Source organism: Galeopterus variegatus, unplaced genomic scaffold, assembly GCF_000696425.1.
Source record: "Galeopterus variegatus unplaced genomic scaffold, G_variegatus-3.0.2 Scaffold602, whole genome shotgun sequence".
NCBI classification, from domain to species: Eukaryota; Metazoa; Chordata; class Mammalia; order Dermoptera; family Cynocephalidae; genus Galeopterus; species Galeopterus variegatus.
In genome coordinates this window covers 113307-136005 of record NW_007726713.1, presented here as the reverse complement: position 1 = coordinate 136005, position 22699 = coordinate 113307, and the positions used below count along the sequence as shown (strand labels likewise).

At 35.1% G+C, this 22699-nt stretch overlaps 2 protein-coding genes across 3 annotated transcripts in view; one reads left to right on the top strand and one right to left on the bottom strand.

Moving 5' to 3' along the window:
• FAM227B (family with sequence similarity 227, member B) overlaps nt 1–6719 on the bottom strand; it is a 266420-nt gene extending 259701 nt beyond the window's left edge. The window contains exons 1-2 of the mRNA XM_008570440.1: nt 6656–6719; nt 4370–4423 (exon numbers count right to left, since the gene is read on the bottom strand). Of these exons, the coding sequence (XP_008568662.1) occupies nt 4370–4423; nt 6656–6703 (102 nt within the window). The 5' untranslated portion in view covers nt 6704–6719. The remainder of the gene's footprint in view (nt 1–4369; nt 4424–6655) is intronic.
• A 6748-nt stretch (nt 6720–13467) lies between these two features.
• Nucleotides 13468–22699, top strand: part of DTWD1 (DTW domain containing 1) — an 18044-nt gene continuing 8812 nt past the window's right edge. Inside the window, exons 1-3 of one of the 2 annotated variants that reach the window (XM_008570430.1) lie at nt 13468–13546; nt 17938–18256; nt 22086–22229. In XM_008570430.1, coding sequence (XP_008568652.1) covers nt 17993–18256; nt 22086–22229 — 408 coding nt within the window. In that variant the 5' untranslated portion in view covers nt 13468–13546; nt 17938–17992. The other variant, XM_008570431.1, reaches the window with a different exon arrangement.

Genomic DNA, 22699 nt, shown 5'->3' with positions numbered 1-22699 from the left:
TTTTGGTGATGGGACACAATAACTAACTACATTATATATTGACAAAATAAAAAGAAAAAAATAAAAAATAATAATAAAAAAATAAATCTTGCCAAATAAATTGACAAAAAATTCAAAAAAAAAAGATACACAACTACTTGGAGAAGTTTTCGAGCATTCAAATCTGGAAAATTATGGGAAAAAAATAAAAAATAATAATAAAAAAATAAATCTTGCCAAATAAATTGACAAAAAATTCAAAAAAAAAGATACACAACTACTTGGAGAAGTTTTCGAGCATTCAAATCTGGAAAATTATGGCAACAAATCCAAAGATCTCAGAAAAACAAGATAATATCACAGAATAAAATCCTTGAAGACAAACATTTTCAATTTGTAATGACAGCTGCATTTGAAAACACAGTCTTTATGGGTCACGTGTTGCTATTGTTAGGGGAGTTGAGGGAGTGAGGTGAGACTAAAAGGAATTTGAGAAGATTTTTACAGTATGTACAAACCTTTATGAAAATGTATCCTTTGTGCCAGACTTGAGATATCACAATCCTTGTTCCCAAGATACTGAAGTATGAATAAAGTATCCTGTAATTCTATAAGGCCAATAAAACTCTGTCTTCTCTACATTATTAACGTAATCAAGGGATTGACTGGAGCCCCAAAGCCATTAACACAAAGAAGGTGATGTTTAAATAGCCCTATTTAAATGGATACCAGATGATGATCTTGTAGTAGATCATAATCTGCTTTTTCCTCTCATCTCTCTAGTTATTTTCCTTCCTTATTCCTTTATACTTTTCCTCCAGATCCTTTGGATAAAATATCATCTGAAAAGTAAATGTTGTAGCCAGATCTAGGGAGAGTAAACAGGAGTCAACTAGCAGCTAATAGGCAGATGAGCTGACAGGCAAAATTGATGTCATTACTGCCTCCAGAGGGGAAGTCAACACTACCAAGGTTTAAGCATCCAGGCTACACAGTAATTACATTAATTCAAAGGAAATAAATGTATTCAAATTCCAAAGGAACAAAAGAATTGAACTAGAAATTCCTGTTCCTTGCAGAGTTAAGTTCTCCATTATAGCACTATGGTCCTTAGTGGTAATTCCAGGAAAATATTTATCTTATTTAAAACAAGGTCAGTAAAGCAAGAATTGACTATGTATTTGTTATGTGTTTGATCCTCTGAGAAAAATTACAGTAGGGATCTGAGTATCCCTCAGGTCTGAATTACAAACCTGGCAGGTCTGTTAGAAAAAATTGATACCTATGAGCTAAGGGAAGATGTATTTACAGACTACCAGATAAAAGTCACATGGAAGCAAAAAAAAAAAAAAAAAGACAATAGAATAATAAATAAGAGAAGATCAAATGTGATATATATACATAAGGAAGGAATTTGAATCAACCCTTTCAGTACCTGAAGAACTGAAAAAAGAATAAAAATGTTTGACAGTATAGAGAAATAGGACAGAAGGAAAAGGAGGATGTAAATTCCACAAGGGTAGGGATTTTTGCCTGTTTTGTTCATAGCTGTATTTCCAGTGTCCAGAAAAATGCTTGGCAAATAATACGTAGAAAATAAAAATCACTAAATAAGTGAATGAATAGGATAAGTAAGAAAGTTGGCCATGATGCCACAATAGTAGAACAAGAGGATATTACAAAAATAAAATATAAAAATATTTTTGTGAAAATAAAAATAGAAACACTAGTGATGGAGTGAAGGGGGAACAGCATAAAAAGAATATGGGAACTAATCAATAGAGAAATGAGAGAATAGAAATCATTGTAGGCAAAAATGTACATAAGAGATAGAAGAGGGGGAAGATAGGAACAGAAGGTATAAAATACTAAAATTACAAAAGAAAGACAGAAATGGTAGGAAATGTCAAAAGAGAGAGGACTTTAGATGATGTGATTAAAAAAAAAATACCGGACAAGATAAACCAAAAGCTAACATGTAGGCTACAGGGACTGTTCTAATGCTGGTTAATAGCAGAGAAGGGATTTGAACATAGGCAATCTGACACCAGAGCCTCCTCAGTTCTTAACCACTACACTACTGTGGAGACTCATACTTTTGCTTTTATATTTGAGAACTAAAAAAGAAAATAAAATAGACTTTCCAGGAAGCCATAAGAAGTTTATCTTCCCAAGCGGCGCACTGTAGCAGTGTGCCACCGGGCCGGCCCCAACATATTTTAATTCTAAAAGAATAACTCCATGAGGGCAGGTATCTTTTCCTGTTTTTATTCACTGATATAACCTAAGCATCTATGTGCCTGGCACATAGTAGGTGCTCAGAAATATTTCTTAAATGAATTTGTGGCAGTTATTACTTTGTTACCATTGCCTGTAAGACAGAGACTTTGTCCAGCAAACAAAGAATTAAACATCTAGTTATTTTATTCCTGGATATTTTCATATATCCAATAGTTTGGCAATGCATAGACATAGTCAAACCTTAAAACATAGCTACAGAATATGAGTATTTGATTGGGAAATTCAGACAATAAGAACAGATTTACAGATGAGCTCGTAAAAGACAAAATGATACAATCTGATATGTTGTTTTAGCAAATGCTATGTGATAAAAATTGAAGGCTATATATATGTGTGTGTTTATATATATATATATGAGCTATAAATATAAATATATATAGGTATACAAATATAAATATGTCCTTTGCATACAAAGATGATACTACTGGTATACTATTAATAAGACATGTTAGTAGTTGTGTAACAATGGAAACTGGAGCTTTCAACATGAAAACACATTTTTAATATTTCGCTCTGATTTAACAATCAGGAAATATTGATGCAACACCTCCACAAAATACCTGTGAGTATTAGCTGTGGTGTGTGTATAAATGAAGTAAGTAAGCATACTTGTCAGATATTCTTTAAGATATAAATAACATAAGACATAAAACTTTTTATTTTTTGCAGCTGGCTGGTACAGGGATTGAACCCTGGACCTTGGTGTTATCAGCAACACAAGATAAAAATTTTGTATTAGCAAAAGTGTATAGAAATATCTGTGTAGGGCTTGATATTATTCCATCATTAGTGAAAGGCTGACATCGAATCTATGATCTTGATTTGATTAGCATCGCTCTCAATTTAAACAGAGGGATTATGTATTTTCCACTTCAAATAATTAGAAATTTTCAGCTGAGATCGTGGGTCCTCAAATGTATATAATGGCATAATACAAATGTCTTAATTATTTGCTGAATTTAGCTTAAGTTTAATTATAAGCCTTCTCCTTTATCATTAAAAGGGCCTCAAACATTGTCATTAGTCTGCAGCACATTTCTATCATTATTTAAATCAAAATAATGTCAATAATCTTGTCCTAGAAGTACTTCAAAATATTTGGTTCTGACACAGTGATTGAAATAAACTTTTGTAAGTTAGGAATGCCTTCATTTTCTATTTGCTCCTAAAGGGAACTCAATCCTTTCCCAAAACACTGGGGAAAAATGTATTTAAACAAATAAAGAACAGAAAATGTTTAAAAATAGATATTTCTGAAACCTCATTGTCAACAGTTTGGTCACAGCAAATTATGTTTATCTTCAAGCATAAATAGATGAAAATTATTTATATTCCAATTTACTCAAAATGCAAACATGTCTCGTAAAAAGCCACCTTTTCTCTATGTCTTCTACACTGACATCTTTATCCTAGCCCTTACTTGACACTCCTCAATGCAAAACAAAACTGAACTTCACACTTGCAAGTGCATAGACCCGCAGGAAAACTCCTTAGCAAGTCCAATAACTCCTGACTAAGTCAGTAGTTGCACACAACAATGGAAACATGAGCTTTCAACATGAAAACACATTTTTAGTATTTCACTCTGATACAGGAAAACTCCTTAGCAAGTCCAATAACTCCTGACTAAGTCAGTAGTTACACACAACAATGGAAACATGAGCTTTCAACATGAAAACACATTTTTAGTATTTCACTCTGATTTAACAATCATGGAATATTGATGTTAACACCTCTACAAATTATCTGCAAGCCCTAGCTGTGGTGTGTGGATAAATGAGGTAAGTAAGCATACTTGTCAGATATACTTTCTACATAACGACAAAAATCTCATATTAGCAAGAGTATATAGAAATGTATGTATGGGGCTACATGCTTTAAAAAGTGAAAAAGAGAATATAATTTTTAGAAGAGGAAATGGCTACGGCATAGAGCCTAGTGAAAGGAGATAAATACTTATAAACAGTTCCCACATTGAAACAAATTTCTCAAATTTCTATTCTTAAGGTCTTTTCCTATGCCTTCCACATCTCCATAACTGATATTTTAAAAAGATGTATTGCCATATAAAATAGGATGCACTACTCACCCAATTTTGAAACTTTAAGAATTCTTCAATGTTCTTTGGAGGTTCTTTCATTTCCTAATGAAGTAAAATCCACATATATTGACATAAACTGAGGTTGTTCATAATGCTTACACATAATTTACTTAAATAAAATATGATACTATACTAAGTTATAATTTTCAGTGCTATAAGTTATTATGAAATACTCACTTTGTAACGTCCCTGCACTTTGAAAAGGGACAGAGATAAATGTTTGAAGTTTGAGCCTCCAAACCAAATTCTGTAAAAGGATTACTTCTTTTACACTGCCCCTAGAGAAAAACTTCACATGAATCTTGCTGAATGTTCTCATTTCATATTCCTGCAAGAGTTCCAAGGTATTTTAGGCTAATGTGGATGGTGTCTATAATAAATCCAGAGCTCAAAATATAACATACTCTTCTTGCTGATGAAGTATTGTAAAAAGTAACACTAGTGACATGGTGAAAATAATTTAAATATTTGAATGTTTCAGTCTAATAAATAATAATCTCAATTTATTAGTAGTTTCTTTGTGAGTCAAAAATGTATTCAACGTTGGACAAATAATTTTAATCGAGATCACACCTTGCTACTTCTTACTTTAGAGACTCTGCACTTATTCTTTCTTCTGATTACAAGCCTCCCTGTCCCAAACCCTTTCCTTTCAATCCCTTCTTGGCCTTCTTATTTCAGATATCAAGTTAAAAGTCACTTTTTCTAGGAAGCCTTCTTTGGCCTCCCAAAAGTTTCTCCCTGGTAACATACAGCAGATTCATATCTATGAGGATAAAAACTGGTCCAATCATCGATGAATTGTTCAAATTTCACACAGTAGTCAATGCATAATACGTACTTAAAGTGTGCATAAATTAATGAATAAACAAGTAGATGAATATCAGAAATGTGTACATATTAGAAAAATAATAATAAAAACATTTACAGAGGGCGAAAAACCAGTGAGAAGGCAAAAATAAGAGGAATTCAGAAGTCTAATACCCTAATAGTTATGGTGACATTGCTGAAAAGATTGCTTTACATTTTTATTTACTAAAGCACATATTTCACATCAATATATAAAATTGTACAGATTACAAAATCACAAGGCCATGTTTTATAAAAATAATTGCATATTTGAGATTGAAAATAATATCTTCTCTTAATATTGTTTAAAATGTATGATAAATAAGTAAATACATAACCGATAATACTATAATAATAAATAAAGGGTAAATGTGACAACCATTGTAGAAAATAGGTATGTAGACAGAAGCAAAGATGCATATAGCTGTCAAGGACATTTTACTGAAAACATGGAGCTCTAGGGCTAGTTGTAGTGGATTGAATTGTCCCCCCCAAACTCATTGAAGCTTGAGTTCTGTCCCCCAAGTTTTGTATATTAGAAACTTGGCCACCACTGTGACTGTTAAGAGGGTGGGAAATCCTATTATGGTAATTGAAAGCTGGAGCCTTGGAGAGGTGATTGGATTGTAGGACTGTGCAGTGAGAAGCGTCAGAGATTTGAGAGATGGTGTGCACAAAAGGCTTAAGAGACAGAAAAATGATATTATTCTGTCTCTAAGATATTATATAATATATATTATATTAAGATATATATATATATATTGTTCATGATATATTATCTTCAGGAATAGTGAGTATAGCAGTTTGGTTAGAAGGAACTAACAGTATATTATAAAATGCACAGAATATAAAGGAGTCTAATTAAAACAATTTAGATGTTGACTTTTTTTTTCTTGTAATGGCCATCAAACCATTTCTAGTACAAAGCACTGAAAATAATACCCACATTTCAATGAAAGGGAACTAGAAAAGTGAAACTTGTGTAGGAAAATTCTGGCTAATTTGAATATAAAATGTCAAGGTTCTCAGGATAAAATTAAAAGGGTGAGCCATAAACAGACTGCTACTTTTGGTAGGATGTAGAAGGATGCAAAACAACCATGCTTCCATGGTAACAAGAAAAACTTTGACAAAATAAAAATCATACTTTTCTATGGGGTTAGTGAAAAATGGTGGATGCCAGTAAACAGGACCAGTTACATAATTTGTGAAAATTCAGAATCCCTTGTTTGAAAATTAAGAATTTCAAGATGGTGACATCAGAGCATTAAACCAAGTGCCAGGGTCCTTCTTAGCATGAGGCCCTGTACAACTGCAGAGGCTGAAAGCCCATAAAGTTGGCCCTACCTGGAAACCTTTATAACCTGAAATCCAAAGAGAAACATGCCCTTTATGAGTGAGCATAAAGCTGTGGCATTTCCTTACCCGGGAACCAACTCTGTATGTCCATAGAGGCTTCCGTAGGCCTGTCATGGTGCAGTGACTTTGCAGAGATGAAGAGAAATCAGCTGAGTCTTAGGCGTCAGCGCATTAGTGAGGGAACAAACCGAAGTCTGAAAGACACCCAAATGCAAAAACAAATGACTCAGATAAACAATCCCTTTCCTCCCACACCCAAACTTTTGAATTTTTCCAAGAAAGCAGCAGTGGAGGAGGGGCTGGAAAGAGAAATTGTACAAGTCAACACACTCTCATAGTTCTTGGATTACAGGGCCCTGACAGAGTTGACTCCAAAAGGTGATCCAGAAATATCTAAAACTTCAGCCCAAACTTCTCCCAGCTCAAATATGGACAAGATATAAGAGGTGGGTATGGAGGGATAGGTTGGAGGTTGACTTAATTACAGGTGAACTCAATCTAATTAAAGCTGCAGCCAACCTTGAAGCTCAACTCTAGGAAGATTCTAAATGATCAGCTTTTCACTCTAAATAAATGCCAAAGAATCTTTAACAAAGCACTAGCAAATTGAGCCCAGTGAGGTACAGAAAAGACAGTATGTCATGCTCAAGTGAGGTTTATCTTGGGAATGCAAAAATCAGTTATAATGATTTTATAATGTCTTTAATATATCAGTGTTAAGAGTAACTCAAAGCTATGGTAATCCTTAATATATCAATTTAAAAATTCTATGTAATTGATCATTTTAACTGATTTTTATCAATAAAAATGACTTTGAAGACATAATTTATGGAAGATTTGTGTATAAATATTTTATATTTATACACAAAGATTTGTGTGTAAATATTTTATATTTAGGTATTTTCATTTCAAACGTAGATTTTCAAAACAGAATTTTTCCTTGAAATAAATTCTTACTCTCTAAATCTTGTTCTTGTTTTTAATGGCAGAGGTTTCACATCACACAGGTTTGAAGTCTGAATTATCTTTGACTTCCTTCTTTTATTGTCTACTATATCTATTCCATCACTATTATTCCTTTTTAAAAAATGTCTTTGATTATGCCTTTCTTTACAGTCCTAATGTTAATATAATTACCTATATTTATTGCTTATTTTTTCCAAGTCATGTTAGTACTATTGATATATTTATTCGTGTTTCTTAACCTTTTCAGTACAGTAAAATACACATACAGTAAATTGCACAAATCTTAAGTTTATGGGTTGCTAACTTTTTACAAATGTTTACACCTATATAACCAACACACAAATCAAGATATAGACATAACCAGTAACTCAAAGTAACCTATTGTCTCTTTCCAGTCATTTGCCTCACAAATGTGATTACTATCTTGATTTCTACCACTCTTGAGAAGTTTTATCTATTACTGAACTTCATTTAAAGGGCATTTGTACACTTTCTCTCTGGCTCCTGCACTTGACATTATAAAATTCATCCATGTTGTTTCATGTTATAGTACTTCATGTTTTTCATTGTTCTGTAATACTGTATTGTATAACATATGCCAAAATTTATTTATCCATTCTACTTTTGATGGACATTTGAATAATTTCCTATTTATGTGTTATTACAATCATGTCAATATAAACATTCTTGTTAATGTCTTTTGGTACATTTGATATATAACTCGGAGTAGAATGACTGCATTGCCTTTGGTAGATATTGCCAAATAGCTTTGCAAGTGGTTGTACCTATTTTCACTCTGAACAGAAGTGTATGAAAGTTCCAGTAACTATACATTCTTACTAAGAATGAAATATTCTTTAGATATTTGTTGTAGATTTAGTATTGCAAATCCTTTTAATTTAGCAATTCTGTTGGGCATGTAGTGATATCTTGTGATAATTTTCATTTTCCTTTTCTTGATGAATAATGATACAGAGCAACTTTTCACATGCTTCTTGGCGATTCGGATATCTTCTTTTGTGAAGCAAATGTTCAAATTTTTTGTTCAGTTTTTATTAGGTCGTCTATATTTTTTATTGTTTGGCATATACAAGTATATATATGTTACATAGGACAAAAATACTGTGAACTCTTTTGTAGTGCTTTCAATTTTAATGAAGTTCTTTTATTAATGCATGTTTGTCTTAGGAAGTCTTTGTCTACCCCAAAGTAAAAAGGATGGTCTTCCATTTCTTCTAAATGCCACACTCCTTTACCTTTTACATGTAAGTTTATGATCTATCTTGAATTGATTTTTCTTTTGGGTGAGGTAGTAAGTCAAGGTTTATTTTTCTTACATTTGGAGCTTCAGGTGATCCAGATTTAATTAGTTAAAAGACTGTATTTCCTCCTGCATTACAGTGCCACCTAGCCATAATTTTTTTTTTTTTTTTTTTTTTTTTTTTTTTTTTTATGGTGGGGGGGTGGTATTAGACCTTTACTGGTTAATATCAGAAATTCTCTTTTCTTTCACTTCTCTGTTGGATTACTAACTATTCCCACCACTTAAATTCTGCACTGGAACTAATTTATTTTTGTTTTCTTACTTCTAAAATGGGGAAACTTCCTGTGGGGACCAGCACTTGAGCCCTGTGGTTGAGCTAAATTGCTGCTTTGCTGCTGATTCCCTGGGGAAGGATTTTTGTGTAGCTCAGGTTTTAATTGTTGACCTTTTAAATACTTCCATGTCTTATGTGGTCTGATACACTGGATGGTGCAGACACTCTGTTCTGGGACTGAGTCTTTTCAGTGAACTGCACCCCTGCAGTTTTGTATTCCTGACCAGTCTCCACTGAGTGGGCCTGCGCTGACTGGGGCAGATCAGCTATCCATGCTGTGCCCCAATGTTCCCCTGGTGGGCTTGTCTCCCCCACCTCTCTCACTTCAAACACTTCCCATGGCGCTTGCTGTGTGCAGGTTCCTTGTGATGACTCACCAGCCACAAATTCTTTGACAATGCTTTAAGAAGTCTCCTCCCCTAAAATCTGAACAGGCCTGTGACTCACTTGTAAGCAAAAGAATGTGATGGATGTGACACTATGTTACTTTTTGAGGCTAGGTCAGAAAAGGACATGTAGTTTCTTCCTTGTTCATTGCAACACTCGCTTTGGAGCCCTAGTCCTAAGCTAAGTCTGACTACCCTGCTGCCATACTGTGAGGAAGCCCCGGCCACATGGAGAGGTTGTAAATAGGAGCTTTGCCAGCATGCCTAGTCTTCCCACTTGAGTTACCAGAGAAAAGCTTGATCCACTGTGCCCTACTGACCACAAAATTTGTGAACATAATAAAGTGGTTGTTTCAAGTTACCGTATTTTGGAGTAACTTATTACATAGCAATAGCAACCCAATAGTCACTGTTAATTAGTATCACTTGTTTTTTAATCTGTGCAATTGAGTTATTTTGAGAAAACTAAGAATTAAGTTAAAAATGCAAATGGTTGTGAATTATTTATTCCTGGCCTAGATACTTCTGTTGCTTCTTTCCCTACCCAGAAAAGCTTATCTTTCTCCTTAAACCAGTGGCTTGCATACTTTTTACAGTACCACATAATAAGAAATACATTTTACAAACATGATCTAGTACACACATACATGCATATACTTGTACATAACATTAAAAGCTCCATAAAGCAATACTTAACTTCACTAAGTGCCACGCACTGATATTTCCACTCTGTTATTTCATTAAAAAAAAAAAGTGTAGTTTTGACTAAAGAGATTTCTTTACTTACAAATGGATCAAAACTTCCACCAATGAGTCCTACACAATCCCCTTTCTGGTTGAAAAACACTGCCCTAAACCATAATCATTCTTCAAGGTCTTACCCAAATCCAACCAATTCTGAGCTCTTTCAAAATTTCTATAACTTATTAGTTATATTGCATTTTCTCTACTACCCATGCTTAATTTGATATTGTAAACATTTCTAGGGCCATGTTCTGGCCTCTATCTCTGACTTGATAAATTTATTGTATTCAATAAACACATTGCTCAATATTTGACCACTGTGTTTCTAAATCTCACAATTGTTAACATGCACTCCTTCTGTTTAGGTTATCTTGAGTGTGGGGCATGGAAAGATGGTTTAGTAACTTATCCACTTAATATGCTTAAATTCAAACTGGAAAAATGCACAGAGTAGTTCCAACTCTACTTTTCAAATTTTTTTTTATTGAAACATAGTTGATTGTACATATCTGTGGGGTACAGAGTTGAATATCAATACGTGTGTGCAATATGTGATGTTCAAATTAGGATAATTAGTATATTAAACATTGTACAATGTAATCGTTTTTCACAGCCCTTTACCAATTCTTCCTTTACCCACTCCTCCCCACTGCCTCTCCCACCTCTGGTAACCTCAGTTCTGTTCTCTCCGTTTGAAAGTTCAATGTATTATTGTGATTATTGCATCTTTCTTTTATTCTTTATTTTTTTAGCTCCCGTTTCTGTGGTATTTCTCTTTCTGGGCCTGGCTTATTTTACTTAACATAATTTTCTCTAAGTTCATCCATGTTGCTGCAAATGGCAGTATCTCATTCTTTTTTATGGCAGAGTAATACTCCATTGTGTAAATATACCACATTTTCTTTATCCAGTCATCTGACAATGGACATTTAGGTTGGTTCCTACTCTTGACTATTGCAAATAGAGCTGCAATACACAGGGAGTATGAATATTTGACATGATGATTTCCATTCCTTTGGGTTTCCATTCCACCCAGCAGTGGAATTGCTGGATCATATGGCAATTCTATCTGTAGCTGTTTGAGGAAACTCCATATCATTTTCTGAAATGGCTGCACCAATTTACAGTCCCACCAACAGTGTAGGAGGGTTCCCCTTTCCCCGCATCCTCACCACCATTTATTATTCTCTGACTTTTTGATAATAGCCAGTCTAACTCAAGTGAGATGATATCTCAATGTGGTTTTGATTCGCATTTCCTGGATGCTGAGTGATGTTGAGCATTTTTTCATGTGTCTGTTGGCCATTTTGTGTATCTTCCTTTGAAAAATGCCTATTCAGCTCCTTTGCCCATTTTTGAATTGGGCTATTTGTTTTTTCTACTGTTATGTTGTTTGAGTTCGTTGTATGTTCTGGATATTAATCCATTGCTGGATGCATAGTTTGCAAATATTTTCTCCCACTCTGTACATTGTCTTTTTGCTCCACTAATTGTTTCTTTCACTCTGAAAAAGCTTTTTAGTTTGATATAATCCTATTTGTTTATTTTTCCTTTTGTTGCCTGTACTTTGGGGGTCATATGCATGAAGTTTTTGCCCACTCCTATTTCCTGAAGTGTTTCCCCTATGTTTTCTGTTAGGAGTTTCATAGTTTCAGGTTTCGTATTTAAGTCTTTAATCCATTTTGAGCTGATTTTGATATATGGTGAGAGGTATGGGTCTGATTTCATTCTTCTACATATGAATGTCCAGTTTTCCCAGCATCATTTATTGAAGAGGCAGTCTTTTCCCCAATGTATGTTCTTAGTGCCTTTATTGAAGATGAGTTGTCTGTAAGTGTGTGGGTTGATTTCTGGGTTCTCTATTCTGTTCCATTAGTCTGAGTGTCTGTTTTGATGCCAGTACCATGCTGTTTTGGTTACTGTAGCTTTGTAGTATAATTTGAAGTCAGGTAGTATTATGCCTCTGGCTTTATTTTTGGGGGGCTCGACATTGCTTTGGTTATTTGGAGTCTTTTTTTGTTGTATATAAATGTTAGGATCATTTTTCCTATTTCTGTGAAGAATGTTATTAGTATTTTGATGGAGATTGCATTGAATCTGTAGATTGCTTTGGGTAGTATGGACATTTTCACAATGTTAATTCTTCCAATCCAAGAGTATGGAATGTCTTTCAATCTTTTTGTGTCCTCTTTAATTTCTTTCAACAATTATTTGTTGTTCTCTGTAAAGATCTTTCACCTCCCTGGTTAAATTTATTCCTAGGTTTTTGTTTTTGTTTTTGGTGACTATTGTAAATGGTCTAGCTTTCTTAATTTCTTTTTTCTACTAGATTGTTGTTGGAGTATAAAGACACTACTGATTTTTGCATGTTGATTTTGTATCCTGAAACTTTACTAAAATCATTTATCAACTCTTGAGTTTTTGGTAGAGCCTTTAGGCTTTTCTGTGTATAGGACCATGTCATCTGCAAACAGGGACATTTTGACTCATCTTTTCCAATCTGGATTTATTTCTTTCTCTTGCCTGATTACTCTGGCTAGTACTTGCAACACTGTGTTAACTAGGAGTGGTGAGAGTGGGCATCCTTGTCTTGTTCCAGTTCTATAAGCTTTTCCCCATTCAGTATTCAGGATGATATTGGCAGTGGGTTTGTCCTATATGTCTTTTATTGTATTATGCAAACGACATCATTAAGATACAAACGATTTTTCTAATAGCTTTCATTACTATACAGCCCACGAAATACGTGTCCACAAAAATGTAACAGAAGTAATTTCCCACAACTAAAATATTTTGGGGATTGGTAAAACAGAAGGTGTTCTGTGGCATCAGCATTTCCTCACAACTCAGTGCACCTATGTCTTAAGAGTACCTGTACTGCAATCCGCATACCGCGTTCCAGTTAGGTAGCCCAGGCCAGACAAGAGAGGGAACCCGGCGCAGGCCTGAAGGGCGTGAGGCCCGTCTCAGGCGACCCCGGCCCTGCTCCCGCCGGAGTCTCTCAGAAGGGCCACACCGCCCGCTGAGTGAGTTCCTGAGACGGGACTTCCGGTCTCACCTCGCCCAGCTGTAGTCCCCGCCCGTTACCTTTGCTGCTGCTGGGCGGGCGCAGCGCTGTGCCATAGCAACGGTCTGGCTCCTCCCTCTGGTGTCGCTGGGAAAGCGCTCCGCCTAGTCCGTGCGCGATCACGGTCCGGCTCGTGCTCGGGCTCGGCTGGAGCGGAAGACGCGTGGAGCTGCGCGAGAACCCGCGGGCTGTGCAGGTCTGAGTCCCACTCCAACCCCTGGTGCTGGTCTCCGCGTGTCTCTGGCGTTCGGTGGACAGCCCCGAGCCGTCTGGCTGCAGGAAACAAACGTTCCTTGTCAGGGCCCTAGCGGAGGTCGCGCTGGGTGTCGCATGTGAAGGGGACCCCGGTCCCTGCGATGGCGCTTGCGTTTTTAGGATCTTGCGGGCCCTTTGGGAAAAAGGCTTCCAAGTTTTCCCTCAAAAAAAAAATTTTTTTTTTCCCCAGCAGTGAGTTTCAGTGTTTTCCGCCGCAAGGAAAGTCTGTCCTGGCAAAGTCAGTCCCTTCTTTATTTTTTAGTGTTTGGAGTGGTTTCGGGGGATTGGTAGTCATGGAAGGTAAAGAGTAGTACAGACGTACTGGTACATGGTATAGGAATGCCGTGCAGTGTACTTAAAATATTAAGAGTATGGTTACATAATAAGCAAAGGAGTCTGTTTCCTACGTCTATTGTTTATTGGGAATGTAGGATACATACGGAAGTATATTAACACTTTCAGGTGTCAGTTCGGCGAGTCAGATGATAAAATCGATACTTAAGGTCGCGACATTTAAGGACTATTTATGACTGAACCCCAGTGAACCATGAAAAACTAACCCTAGACAGTCCGCCTGCCATATGATGAGTGGAGTGGGAGTGGCCATTAGTCCTGTATAAAAAAGGTGAGGGTTGTAAAAAATGAGTCGTTGGACCTGTACTTATTATGTGACCAGGTTCTTAAAAATACTCCATAAAGAAAACTTGAACTGGGTTTTATCTAGTACTGAATTGTTCCACAGTACAGAGCAGGGGAGTTTTGTATAATGTTCTATTGGGAGGCGAGTCAACTTACAATCATGGAAAAGCTGGGAGTCTTTTCCATTATTGTTTTGCAAAAGAAAAAAAAAATCGCCAGGCTGTTACTTGTGCCAGGCTGCAGATGGTCCCTAAAGGTCGTTTGTCAGATACTTCAGTAGCTACTGGGTGCAGTTTTCGAAATGGTTTTGATTTAGTTAACAAGTATTTGTTTAATTTCTCCTATTGCATAAGAATTAGGAATAGGTGAGATCAGGAGAGAATTCTGCTCATATAGAGTTGAATGCTAGGAGTGATAGCTTCACTAAAAGGTATCTCCAAATTAAGTACATTTTTCCATGTCAAATACGTGGAACCACTTATAAGTGCTCAAAGGTAAACAGATATAAGAGATTGCTATAGCCCTTCTATAAGTTGATAAGGAACTGAATTAGAGTTCCGACTTCAAGACTGAAAATAGAGGATTACGTGCTAGGTAGAACTGGCACAACTTAGTATAATTAGTTGGCTGGGGCAGGTAGGTGGGGGACGGGCGGCTGGGATTAGGTAGAAGGAGGAATAAAAACTAATTTTTTTCAGCCTAAGTTGGAGAATGATGGATGCACCATCAAAATGCTAAAACTATTTCTTAGTTCTTTTGTACCAGTCTTAATGTTTTCTAAGTCTCTTTAATCCTCATGACTCCGGTTGTATTTCCCCACACATATTTGATGTTAACAAGTATGTTTTGAAGGTTTTGAATAACTGCTGTTTGTGACAGGTGATTTGTACATGTTTGAGGCAGGCTGTTGGCTAGGGCAGGACAGAAGCCCTGATTATATGGTTTCAGAGAAAGAGAGCTGACCGTGATTTACAACTGCTGGCTTCTTCTATGTGGCTACCTCAGCCATAGGTGAGAATGTGTAAGTGAGGCAGGGGAGGGAGCCACAAACATTTCCCTTTGAATTTTGTGGTGGGTCATAAGGCTTCGCAAATATCCATTTAGTTATGTGGATGGAATCCCAATGAAATACAAGTTGATATTTCTGAGGCATCTCAGGAGGAATGCACTTTTAGGTCCCTAGAATAACTTCAGAATCTCATCAGTAGTTTTCCACTGACTTTCATTGCATCCGATGTCAGGAGACCACATTGACTTTCATTGCATCCGCAGGTGATGCATTCTTCAGCCCCTACTATGCTTGGGCCTTTTGGTGGCACATGCAAACCCACTAAATAGCTACTGGAATACACAGGGAAATGAAGTAAGGTTGAGTTAGTCCAGTCCAATTTCTTTTTCAAATGAGTCCCACGATCTGAATAACTCATGACTATTACAGCCTAAAAACGTTTCTCTGTAAAAACCTCAGGGAACACCAGAACAAAGCCAAACTAAGAAGGATTAGATGAACCTTATTAGCTTCCTAAGTGCAGCAATGAGAGCATTATTGGCTTGTGACAATTAACACTCTGTTGGCCAACAAAGTGTTTGTAGCTCTGATATCTGGGGACAGAAAGGATCTCTTCCCAAACTTTTAAGGCAGCTTCTGTTCTTAGAATGAATTTTTTATCTTAGTTATTTCTTTACCTGGATCAGTTGATGGACTTCAGTAGATCTGCAAATCACCTGAAATTGTGTGCAAAATATTGTGTTTGTATATGCATTTTCTAGGGATAAGATCCAAGAGTTTCGTGACTTCTAAAAGAATCTGAGACTCAAGAAAAGTTGGCAGCTTACTATCCTATATTCTAGTCACTGAGGGCATGTTCTCAAAGATGAAAGCCATTTTTAGGCAGGTGATTTGGCGTGGCGGTCAGAAGTAGGTAATGTTTTTCATTTGTGAGACAGGAAGAAGAGATTGGACCATTGTTCTGAAATATCACTTTCTCTGAGCAACTCAAAATGTAAATCTGTGCCTAATCAGTATACAGCAAAAATATTCACTGGATTTTGGTTTTCCTGTTGGTTAAATTTGGCAAGTACATTTTCCTTTTCCTTCAATGACCAGCATCTTTTCTTTGCATCTCTTTATTTGGGTCTCAAGCTCACTGGGATTCACAATCTAAAAAAAACTCTTGATGACTAATTAAATTAGAGTCACTAACTTTTTTGTTAGCAAATTAGGTTGCACTTTATGTTTCCCAGGACTTTTTGATAGCTTTCTATTTGGGAGACCACAGAATGTTACCTGTTGGAGTCATAGCATTTCTTCTGTCAGTGTTTGTACTCAAAGTCTCTGGAGCTTCACCGTTAAACACCACAATGCTGTAAGGCTTTATAATAAGATAATCGTATTATAGCTGTGGAATGCATATCAAATCAATAAGGCCCCAGGCTCTTTTCTCCCTTGAAAGATATCTTGCTTACAGGGTATGCAAATAACTTTGGCAGTCATCAACCTTCTTGAAGAAAATATTAAATGGGAAAGTTATTGTACTGTTTTGTCTCTAGTACTAAAGAATCTGAATGGTGTATATATTTTTTAAAGCAATATAAATTCCTAGATTGAGTAGAAATGTTACTCTGTAAAATTTAAAAATTTATATGATCATATATTTTACTTTATGTGATATTTTACAAATTATAATTGGTAGTAGATGTCTCTCATTTTTCAATAGATATTTAGTGGATATGTGTGTGTGTGTTTTAAGTTGGAGAGGAATATATCTTTTAGAACATATCCAACTAAATTTTATTGATTTCATCAGAACCTTCTATTTTCATTAGAGTTCAGCATGAGATTCGATGTCACGTAATATCAATTCAAAGTCAGAGCCAGCAGGGTTGAATATATTCCTGGCTGAAACTTACATGAAATCATTGAATTCCTAATACTTATAAAACAAAATAGCCATTTCTGGAACAAAAAGAGTTCTTAAAAAATGGGTTGTCAGTACCTAAACTTTATATCTGAAATAGTTTTTCTAAGATAGCATCTTTCTATTTTTATGGAGGGAATGGCCCAGGAAGGTAACTGTAATTTGTTTTTTTGAGGTCATTGTTTTTTAATTTTATATATATATGTATATATATATTTTCCTTTTTGTCTTTTTTACTGACTGATAACGGGATTGCGACCCTCGGTGTCACACCCGTACTGGGGACCGGCAACGGGATCGCAACCCTCGGTGTTGTGCCCGCACCACGCTCAGCCAGTGAGTGGGAACCGGTCTCCACATGCTATCCGAGTCTTTTTTACTGACTGATAACGGGATTGCGACCCTCGGTGTCACACCCGTACTGGGGACCGGCAACGGGATCGCAACCCTCGGTGTTGTGCCCGCACCACGCTCAGCCAGTGAGTGGGAACCGGTCTCCACATGAGATCCGAACCCTCGGCGGGAGCGCCGCCGCACTCCCAAGCGGCGCACTCTCCAGTGCGCCACTGGGCCGGCCCTTTAATTTTATATTTTAAAGCATACTAATTTAGTGGTTTTTAAAACTTATTAATATTTGTTAATAAGTACTAATAACAGTACACAATTGTGAATTAAATTGAGTGATTTTCTTTGCAGAGAAAATGAGTAAAATGTTTCTGTTTTTATTTTGTTTCCCCACCCCGACTTGTTTTTCTTTCTTTTTTTTTTTTTACAGTGCACCTATGATATGTGTTTTAGAAATAGATCTTGAACTTTGATTTGAATGAAGAATGTCTATCAGTCCACCTGTGTTTCTCAAAGAAAGTGAAGAAAATAATTCAAAACTTGTAGAAACAAAACCGTCACAAACTACTTTTGTATCTTCAGAAGATCTTCTTCAAAACTTATGCTTAGCATCTCAAGAAGTTCTTCGAAAAGCTCAGCAAAGTGGGAGATCAAAGTGTCTCAAATGTGGTGGTTCAAGAATGTTTTACTGCTATACATGTTATGTCCCAGTTGAAAATGTACCTATTGAACAGATTCCACATGTGAAGGTTGGTAAAAAATTTAATAGTTTGAAAGTAGGAAGATAGATTTTAAAAAGAAATTTCATATGTACCAGCTCTAACATAATAGGTAAGCTTGATAAAATAATATCATTGTGAAAATGAATTGTATTAATGAAAAATTTAATCCTATAGACTGCTAAACTTACTTGTTTTTCTTGTCTCTGGAAAAACACTTGGGTCTGAAATGAATGTTTTTAGTGACATTACTTTTGTTAATGATTATAATTTATTTAAAATATAGAAAAAAAGGGTTGTATAAACATGAATACTGAAAAAAACAAGTTTATAGACCACCTGAAGAAGCTTCAAAACTACCTCAGGTCCTTAGACTGCTCCTTGAGAAAATACAATCCTAGTATAACTGAGTTGATTTTTGCCTAAGCTTTTGTGACTTAGCCCTGTCCTGTACATGGAGATGGAGCGTATGTCAGTGATCAAAACTAAACTAAAATAATACCTATTCATTGGACTGTGTTATAATTATAGTAATTTTAAGCCAGATTTAAATGTTGATTTGAATTGATTACTTACCTTTATATTTTTTGGTGCTTATCATGATTACTTTTATATAGGTAAAAGGTCCATAGAACATCATGTCTACACAATCAAAGAAGAATTTATTACATACATATTAACTTGTTTAGTACCGACTCGAATTTTTAAGAGTAAATCAAATAATGCATAAAATTGACTGCTATTAGGAGTTTAGAAAGACTAAACTCTATTCATGGACTCATTAAAATGTACCAGTAAGAAAATAAATTGTAGCTATATTTAAAAACTTTTTGTGTGGTGATTTTAAGATTCATTTAAATTTGAAGTAAGAAAAGTACTTTAACACTTACTTTGCTTCTTGAATTTCAGTTTAACCTGTGTCATTTTGGCAAATCCATGCTCTCCTCTAGGGTTTAAAATTACACAAAAAGGTTAATGGAAAGTTTACTGGCCAAGAATAAAGAAGTATGTAATCTAATATAAGCTTCACAGTTTGCTCAGAAAAACCAAGAGTTTGAGGGTGATAATTCTTTTTAAGTTTCCCATTATTTTATAGGAATGTTATATTTCAAAGTATAGTTTTTGAAGTATACACAGAATTAATTTGTTTAAACCATGGCCATATAAAGAAAGTATCCCATTAAAAGTTTTATCTTAAGAATATGCGGTGTTCAAAAAGGATTGTAGATCAGAATAATACAAATCAAAAATATATTTACAGGGCCGATATTTTCACAGAAATTTAGTAATAGAGGATTATTTTCTAAATCAGTGGTCTCCTGTCCACTGTTAATAGAAATGACTCAAAACACTATGCCAAGTGTTTGGTAAGCTCTAAATGGTCTAGACTGTGCAGAATTTTCTTTTTTTTTTTTTTGGCTTTTTCTTTGAGACCGGCTGCACCGCCCTCAGCCAGTGAGCGGTGACCGGCCATCCCCATATAGGATCCGAACCTGTTCTAAAGTGTTTGTTTTTGAAGGTCATATGTAAAATTTGATATATTAATACATAAATAATAATACAAACTCTACAAAATGTTCTTTCTAATTGGTACCTTATATTTACATTAACAAATCAGCATTTGCTTTTAGGTAACCTGCTTGGGAAGGGAAGATTACTACATAATGAGTAAATCCCTCTCAAGCTTTAAATTTTAGTCTAAGGAATAAATTCATAAGTAACTATATTTTAATGCCGAATATGATTTTTTAAAGTCATAAGAAATGCATAAGTAAAGATAAAAGGTACTCTTGGGCTTCTTAAAAAGGGGAGAAAAAATAATAAGGTGAAAGAAAACATTTTTATTAGAGCCCTAGAATTTATAAGACTGTCTTTGGGAAAGTTGATAATTACATGGGAAAATGCTTAAGTCTCCCTGATAATGGCATTTTGATAAATTTGGGCAGAAAGGTTTATCTCTTGTAGAAAACATAAGTATTATAAAACAGACTGATTACATGTTTGAAAACGGACATCTCTATTCAAACTGCCCTCTGGTCAACATTCTTAGTTTTACTCTGTATCCTGTTGTTGTTTAAAAAGGATTTTCTTTTAAAATATGAATTAGAACACAAACATGTGTTTCCATGATTTGATCTATTTGTGTGCTTTGGTTTCATAGTGCCAGAAATTTCAGGCTTACTCATGGATAACGGACAATATCTGTATTGGGTCCAAGGAGCAAAAATTTCATGTAATTGTCTTATAATTATAGATTTTAGCCTATAAAACTTTCTCTTTTTATTGTGTAATTTTAAAAAATAGGCTAGGTACATGATTTGTAAAATCTATAAGTAACACTCAGTCCTCTGTTCTTGATGTAAATGATATCCTTCAAGATAGCCAGCTGATCAGAAATGTTAGTGATAGCTATAGGCTAGGTACATGATTTGTAAAATCTATAAGTAACACTCAGTCCTGTGTTCTTGATGTAAATGATATCCTTCAAGATAGCCAGCTGATCAGAAATGTTAGTGATAGCTTTTGGAATTTTCAACTCTATTCATCAACCATCAATGGTTGTCTGAGAGCTGGAAGCCGTAGTTGATGGGGAGAGGGAAAGGAAGGCGTACAAGAAGACTTTTGGCAGTGGCAGATCATTATCTTGATTGTGGTGATGGTTTCAAGGGTGTAATGTATTTTAAAATGTATTAGTTTATACGTTTTAAATATGTACAGTTTAAAACACAGCTAAATAGTTTTGTATTCCAGGGTAAAATAACTGTGTGCCCCAGGGTAGATTACTAGAATTCTGCCTGTTTAGTATGGTATGGGGGCTTGGAGATGGTATTAGTTTATACGTTTTAAATATGTACAGTTTAAAACACAGCTAAATAGTTTTGTATTCCAGGGTAAAATAACTTTGTGCCCCAGGGTAGATTACTAGAATTCTGCCTGTTTAGTATGGTATGGGGGCTTGGAGATGGTGGAGAGTACCTAATATAACAATAAGTCATTTAAAATCTGAAGTAAAGAACCCATCTCAGTAGAGCTTTTTGCATATAGTGGGGATATGACTAGGCTTTTACTTTCATAATCATGGCTGAATGTAGGACTTGCACAGGCATTACAAAGAGAGCTAAACCAAGCAAGTCAAATGAAATAATAGAAAAATCTAACTCAAGATATCTAAGAGAATATTATTTTTGCAGAGAGGCAGGAACATAGTCCATTACAAATAATGAAACTTTAAGAGAAATACTTAGGCAAGACCACTTGTGATATAAAGATTACACTTCTTACATCTATTCTGTTACTGTTTTTACAATTGATAAATATTTGATTTGTGCTGTTAAAAATGTGCTACCGAAAATCATGATGTTCACAGTAGAGGATAATACCTTTGACCTGAAAGGAATTACAAGGAATAGAATTTTGACTTGAATTTTAGGTCTGAAGCTTTTGACCAAACTTATATTTCCTTTTAAAATAGCATAAAGTAAACAAACCTAGCATTTATAGGAATTATTAAAAAAAAGTTCTTGGCACAGATACTGAAGTGTGAGGAATTAGACTCAATACCCATATAACTTAAATAAAAATGACATTGGAGCTTTGCTTTAAGAGCAGATTCTATGTTAAATGAATTGAAAATTGTTGTTCTATTACATGATTAACAACATTGAGAAAGAAATTTGGGTTTGCCTAATGACTATCACCATTCTTAGTGTTTTGGTCTAAAAAACTATGACTTTTAAGTCATAAGTATGTTTATGGAAACTTATTGTGAGCTTACTATTTAGCCTTAAAAACCATTTTTATTAACACAAAATTAGAATTTTTATATTTATTTCATTTTCCTTTTTTTTTTTTACTTTAGCTTCCATTGAAGATTGACATCATTAAACATCCAAATGAAACAGATGGCAAAAGTACTGCTGTACATGCAAAACTCTTAGCACCTGAATTTGTAAACATTTACACGTATCCTTGTATTCCAGAGTATGAAGAAAAGGACCATGAAGTAGGCAGCTTATTATTTTACAACTCTTTACATTGAATATAAAAATGAATTTTAAACTCCGTTGTCTTTCTGAACTTACTTGAGCATAGTTTAATATTTTTCTTAATAACCTAGTGTTAATGCTCATGTAGCATTGTTCACTATATAGTTTACTTCATTGATGTCTTCAAGGTTATCACTGTAGTCTTTTTTGAACTCGTCTTTCTGCTTTTTATAGATTTTTTACCTTATTTCTTCAAGTTTTTACTCTTTGCTAATATTACCATGCCTGGTCTTACTTTCTCCCTTCTCCATTCTCCTGCCTGTGCTATGTTTAGGTGGTCTAATTTGATGCAGACTGGAAAACCAGATTACAAATATTATTGGAATTTCTCCAAAAGGAAAAAAGAAAGCCTGAGTTAGAAGGAGGTTCAGAAATTCTCCCTAAATTAAGAGCTTTAGTATATAGCATTTGTAACTTTTTTTTTTTT